The sequence below is a fragment of the Hordeum vulgare genome, chromosome 7H (assembly GCF_904849725.1).
Source record: "Hordeum vulgare subsp. vulgare chromosome 7H, MorexV3_pseudomolecules_assembly, whole genome shotgun sequence".
Classification (NCBI taxonomy): Eukaryota; Viridiplantae; Streptophyta; class Magnoliopsida; order Poales; family Poaceae; genus Hordeum; species Hordeum vulgare.
In genome coordinates this window covers 5,445,159-5,451,540 of record NC_058524.1, presented here as the reverse complement: position 1 = coordinate 5,451,540, position 6,382 = coordinate 5,445,159, and the positions used below count along the sequence as shown (strand labels likewise).

Below are 6,382 nucleotides of genomic sequence, written 5' to 3'. Positions count from 1 at the left end.
TCAAGAGTTCAAGACCGCAACAAAATGTCTACTAAAAGAAAATAGAAAGAGTATAATTAACTGCTTCCTCTGTTCCAAATTATAAGACATTTTTGGTAGGCTAAATAGGCTTCCAAAAAAGTCTTATTGCGGGATTTTTTCTGCAACATGGGTCATGTTGAAGAAAACAATTGCCCACCCTGGTTACAACCGCTACGAAATCTAGCCCTAGTCATTTTGTAACAAGGGGCTAGTTGCATAACCCCTTTTCGAAACAAGGACCAATTACATAATATGGGCACGAAACGATTAACTTCGTACCGTTGGTTTAAAACCATCCAATAGACTTAGAGAGGGCGCATGCTCCCAAGAATCAATCTGTTGAAGGAAATCATTTTCCTAAAAAGAAACTTCTCAAAAACAAAATATAAAGCTTAATGTACTATATTTCCTCAGAAAATATTAGGGGCATCCCAGGCGTCGGCCGACGGATCTTTTTTGAATGATCTGGCGCCTCAACAACCATTAGATTTGGTGTTATTTAGCGGCCCAATCTTGTCCTCTTATCCTCACAATTGCAACAAAGTGAGTGTTGCAAAACCACTTTGAACAAAGTTCATGTTGCAGAAACATTTGCAATAAAGTTCATCTTCAACTTTTTGCAACATGAACTATATTACGGGAGAACTTCTGCAACATGGGTGATGTTGTGAAACTCTTTTTACAATGAAATATATCAGAAGTTGCATGGCCATCGGCGTTGTCACAAATGTTTTGCAACAAGAGTCTTGTTGCAAACCATTTTTGCAACAGAAGCCTTGTTGTAAAAACCATCTCGTGTGCCTAAGTATAGATGGGACACACATGCCACGACCATGTACGTGTCTTTCATGGAATGTGGCGGAGAAAACCCGTGGGATCGATCGGATGGAATGAATCATTTCCCATGATCAAGATACTTCTTTTGAGGGAATGATCAATCTTACCTGGGCTTGTGGGTTGGTTTGTGTTAGCCAACACGTGATGGAGCTAGACTACATGTTTGTCACGTTCAGTTTGATCTTATTTAATTGAATGTCTAAAAGATAATCATGTTATGTAAACCAATCGGCTATAATAATCTGATTTATGAAGGTCCATGAGATGAAGGGCCATTATTTTCTGCTTAATGTGGGATTTTCTAGCATTTTCTCTTTGTTACCACTGTACTTTGTAGATAGATAGAATAGAAAAGAATAGATTGGTCTCGACTTATCTTACTCAAGTCTAGGGCATGATTTCCAATTTAGGAGAGTCTATCTTTTTTTTCTAGTAGGTATATACAACACCAATCCCACCGCCAGATCTTTAGCATGGCCGTTGTTATCTTTAGCCTTACCTTTGTGATCTTTTCAACTTACCAAGCAAAGAATTGATGATGACGTATGGATGGGGAGTGTGCAGGGAGCAAAGACTTTATTCGCACCTGTGTTGCCACAAAAACAAGTAAAGCAGCAAAGCAAATGAAAGGAATACTACTATGCTAGGTGCTTGCTCAGACAAGAACTTGACGTATCCATTCTATAGTAGGTGAAGCTTAGTTTTGTCATCCACCTGATCTATTTTGCTTCTTTGTATTTAAGCCTGTCCAGTCTAGCTCCACAACCAAGGTAATGTATATGTGCCAATCTTCAATACATCGTCCACCTGATCTATTTGTCTTATCCATACTAGGTGAAGCTTAGTTTTGACGTCCACCTGATCTATTTGGCTTCTCCAAATTTGTCAAGGTTTTGAAAGACTGTTTTATAATGTGCTAGAGATCATGTTGTAACTTCTCCAAATTCTTGCATTGATCTTATTTCCTACACATCTACAGGAATGAAGAGTTAACCCTGGAGTATCTTTGCTGCAGGTCCATCAGATCCATGGGTTAGATTTAACGAGCCAATCCAAATCTAAATGAACCTGGAGATTGATTCGTTACATCATGAAGAGGGTACTTAATCCGTCTGTGCATGTCAATATTCAGCAATCAATGCTGCCAGCAACTGAGATTTGCATTTGTTATCATATTTTGCCTCTTGCATGTTCACTTTGTGGGCTTGCCGTCTACAGAATGTTCCACTTTTGTTTAAGAAGAAGATAATTTAATTCAGACCTACTAGCATAATATATGACGTTATGATACGGAGGGAGTACCATTTAATGATCTAATTGCATGCATTAATCATGTATCTAGCCCATCTGTGTACTAATATGTGGCCCATCTTTTGGGAGATGCTATCATTCCCTTGGTTGACATGGTTTTCTATACACAGTATATACACGCATTTGGCCAATTGATTTTTTCAAGAATAGATGATACTAAGTGTTTCATTGCAGGCATTGTAAAGAATCACCATATTAGTAAAAAAGTGTACTAAAATAAGTAAGACACTAAGAGTAATGATTTACTATTATTTTTGTTATTTGTATATATTATTCTTATATATAGTTAAAATTGTGCCTTACAACTTGAAACAAAGCAATGAAAAGAAAAGGTAAAAGAGATGAATCTCATTGAGTTACTCTTTACACACTGCAGGAAGTTATCATCATGGCAGATACCATCGATGCTGCTGCAGAAGAAATACTAGGTATTCTTGAGAGTATGAGCAAACAACTACAAAGTATCTACTTCGATGGCTGGTTTCGACTCGGGGCATCCTCTGCTCTGAGAGTGGTAGCCCAACACCTGAAATCATCAGCTGCTCAAGAAATGAAATCTGACAAGGTGCTCCATGTTGATTGCTCATTGTGGCAAAGCATGAGGGCCTTGCAAAAGGCTGTTGCTGAAGAGCTAGAGCTTCCCCAGTCGGTGATGGCCATCTTCAATCAGCACGACGAGGAGGATGACTTCAATGGGATAGACCAATGCTCCAGAGGGGTGATAAAAGATGTCAGAGAGGAGATCTTCAGAAGGCTTGCTGGCAGTTCATTTATTGTGATTTTTCACAATGGGAGCAGCCACTACATTGATTTATACGACTGTGGTATCCCTGTAACAACATTTTTGAGTAACAAGGTGTTGTGGACCTGGGGCGGGGGCTTTCGGCTACGTGGAAATCTAAAAGGTTGGGATTCAATTGACTTTCAGCGAAATACTCACATGGTCCCTTTAGCAGAGCTCGATCATGCATTGCAGGAAGAGGCCGCAGATGTTGCCAACCGCATGGGTATTCTTGATCCTGACACCATAGTTGAGTGCTTCCAGTATGTATGGAAACAAAGATGTGCTGGCCAAATTGACTGGGGGATGCATGCTTCAAACTATTGGGTATGTGATGGGATTATACAAGGTCAAGGTGGTACATGCGCATGGGAGGTTGGTGATGGTCTGTTTAGAAACATAAACTTGGATTGGATTGAGGAATATAATTACATTGGTCATGTTTGCATTTCCGATTATGATGATCGCTGGGTTTTAGCCACACATCAAGACCTGCTACATGATGGCATTGGAGTGTTGCCTCCTGAGGCGACATCCTTCTTCCTCCTACCAGAAAAATCCGAGGGTAGGGTGGTATTACCAGCTGTCATGTTCCCATACAACAATAGGCTTCACGTCTTACATCTATCTTGGTGCACCTTCAGTTTTACATCTCCTCCCTTCCTCTGTTGCCGCCACCTAAGATTCCTCTTGCTGGACCATTGCACAGATATCAAAGAGGAGATCCAAAGCAACAGCCAAAACAGATCATGCTTCCAAAAGCTATGGGTGTTTGACCTAAGGTATACAGACTGGTACTCAAAAACAACGATGGGTCTAATGGATGAACTGAGGGAGCTGAATGTGGAGAGGGTCAAGGATTGGATGAGCATAGTTGATATATGTGGTAGTAGAAGTAGCCTTGTAAAGTTCCGAGTAGCACCTGACCCGGACAGTCCACAAGAAATAATCATGCACCGGCAACTCACTAACCTGTCCAGTGCCATCCACCTTAAGACAGTCATCCTTGAAAATTGTGTTGGATTGGAACAAGTTGTCCCAGATGTTCTGCCCCCACTGGTCGAGTCATTTAGTTTCATCCTCACTGATGCTGCCATTCCTAAGATATCAAGCATCTCCTTTCGAGGCCTCGGCAAATTGAAGAGTGTGTTTCTAAGGGGCATGATGGAGAATCTCCTGGAGCTGGACCTCTCAGGCTCAGCAGTGAAGAGCCTCGACCTCAGAGAAGTGGTAGCACTGAACCTCAAGCAGCTCATCATGATGGGTTGTGACAAGCTGAAAGCAATACAATGGCCTTCAAGTGACGAAAGGACGAAGAAGTTGGAGGTGTTGCGCATCGACACCCTCCGACCTGCATCATCTGGCCATGCTAATTGGGAAGAAAAGGCCAAGGAGACTAGTGGTGCTACAAGATCATCATGTTTTGTTGCAGTTGAGGTAATGGATGCAAGGCTCCTTAGGTCTCTAAAGCCCATCAGAGAATGTTTCTATAGGTTTGGAATTGGACATATGGAGATGTCTTCATCACCTGCAAGTAGTGTTGTTGGTGGTGGTAGCGAATGTGGCCAAGGAATTAGAAATCCTAATCAATATTTATACGCAAGAGATATCTTCATTGAGGACCACCTGCAGGCCGTTGCTGCTAATGAAGGTTTAATTGAGTGGATCTGGGATGGCCCGTCTGACCTTGCTGTTGATCGATTCAAGCACTGGTATGTCCACATACAAGATGAAGAGGAGATGAAAAATGGGTTGTTGTTGCAGCTGCAGCAGCAACAGGACAGAACCAAATACAATAGTATTGGCGGTGCTTTACTCCCTTTTTGGCTGTGTTACGGAGCTAGGACGTTGCATGTGCATGATAGCTTATACAACACTAGCATCCCTTCCACACGAAATTCACATTGGCCCCAGCTTGAAGAGTGCCGGGTTGAGAGGTGCCCCAAGCTAAGCTTTGTCTTTGCTACTCCCATAAAAAGTGAGGATGGAAGTAATAAGAGTGATACAGTTGGACGCTTTCCTCAGTTGACAACATTTTGGGCATCCCAACTCTCAATGGCACGCTACATCTGGAACTGGAGTACAATACAACTATCTGGTGAAGATTCCTTCCAACACCTAGAATTCTTGCACCTAGACTATTGCCCCAGGCTCATACATGTGCTCCCCTTATCCGTGCATATGACTACCTTGCGTCACCTAGCGACCTTGGAGGTCGTGTGCTGTGGCGATCTCATGGAGATCTTCCCTTTAGACCCTACTGAGCGCCAAGAGAAGCAAACTATTATAAATTTCCCTGAGCTGAAGCGCATCCACCTACACGATCTCCCCAGGCTGCAGCACATCTGTGGGGGTAAGATGTTTGCGCCAAAGCTCGAGACTATCAAAACAAGGGGCTGCTGGAACCTCGGGCGCCTGCCCGCCGTTGCAAGGTCATGCCCCGAGGTAGACTGTGAGAAGGAATGGTGGGACAATTTGCAGTGGGACGAGGGTGACGCAAACCACCACCCTTCACTCTACAAGCTTTGCCACTCGATGTACTACAAGAAGGCCCAGCTGCCGAGAGGCACCGTGCTAATGTGAGTTATATATATGGCTCCATCTCTCCATTCATCGATAATTAACTCAGTGTGCCTGCAGCCAGCTTAGTTTCTTCATCATCATCCTAGTACTACTGTAGTTAACCAATTATCTAATTAGGAATTTATATGCTGCATTGTAGGTAATTCATCCCTTCATTGAGTTGATCTTCAGCTTACTTCAGCGCTACATGCATGCCGGCCTACAAAGTTGGAAGATTTCTCTGTGATATATAGTTGTGTGTATTTTTCCTACCCAAAATCATGTTGCTTGGTTGGTTTTTGTGTGCACTGCATCTGCATTGCCATGGTGTGGCTCTGCGCGTGTATCAGTCTACATTGTCAAGGCGGTTATCATCTGGTTGGAGAGATGATGGTACATGCTGTGAGCAGAGAGAGGTAAATAAGAGTGGCATCCAGCTTATGCGGTTTGAGCCCCTGACACGCTCATGCTGCTGCTATGCTCTCGCTGTGTGGTGTGGCCAGTCTATGGACTGATTGCTGTAAAACTGTGACTGTGCGTGTGATTTTTGCAACAGCTGTGGATTGTTATTAACTTGTTGTTTGAGATTTCTCATCTGGCAAAGCTTCAAGCTTTTAGGATTTGTGTTGTTCTGCATTGTTTCGATGGGCATATAAGTTTGGGTTAATTATCCTTTTGCCCTCAGCGGTGTCCATTTGCTCAGTTTTGCCCTTAATTGTGAATCGTGCTTAGTTTTGCCCCTAGTCTGTTTGCAACTACTATGACGAGGTCAAACGGGCAGTTTTGAGTCCATTTCGTTCGCCGGCGTTAGTGCTAGTGGGTCCGGATCTTACACACGTGGGACCGCATGGACATGGGTCCGGAGCTGAC

The 6,382-nt window shown here is 43.0% G+C and overlaps 1 protein-coding gene across 2 annotated transcripts; it reads left to right on the top strand.

Annotated features, from left to right (window-relative positions):
* The first annotated feature begins 1,598 nt into the window (after positions 1–1,598).
* LOC123412603 lies at positions 1,599–6,147 on the top strand. 2 transcript variants are annotated; one of them, XM_045105555.1, is made up of 4 exons: positions 1,599–1,628; positions 1,874–1,957; positions 2,546–5,529; positions 5,673–6,147. In XM_045105555.1, the coding sequence occupies exons 2-4, from the start codon at positions 1,949–1,951 to the stop codon at positions 5,674–5,676; spliced, it is 2,997 nt and encodes a 998-aa protein (XP_044961490.1). In that variant the 5' UTR covers positions 1,599–1,628; positions 1,874–1,948; the 3' UTR covers positions 5,677–6,147. The 2 variants fall into 2 exon arrangements, with proteins under 2 accessions (XP_044961490.1, XP_044961489.1); XM_045105554.1 differs by lacking the exon at positions 1,599–1,628 and adding an exon at positions 1,729–1,748.
* The last annotated feature ends 235 nt before the right edge of the window (positions 6,148–6,382 follow it).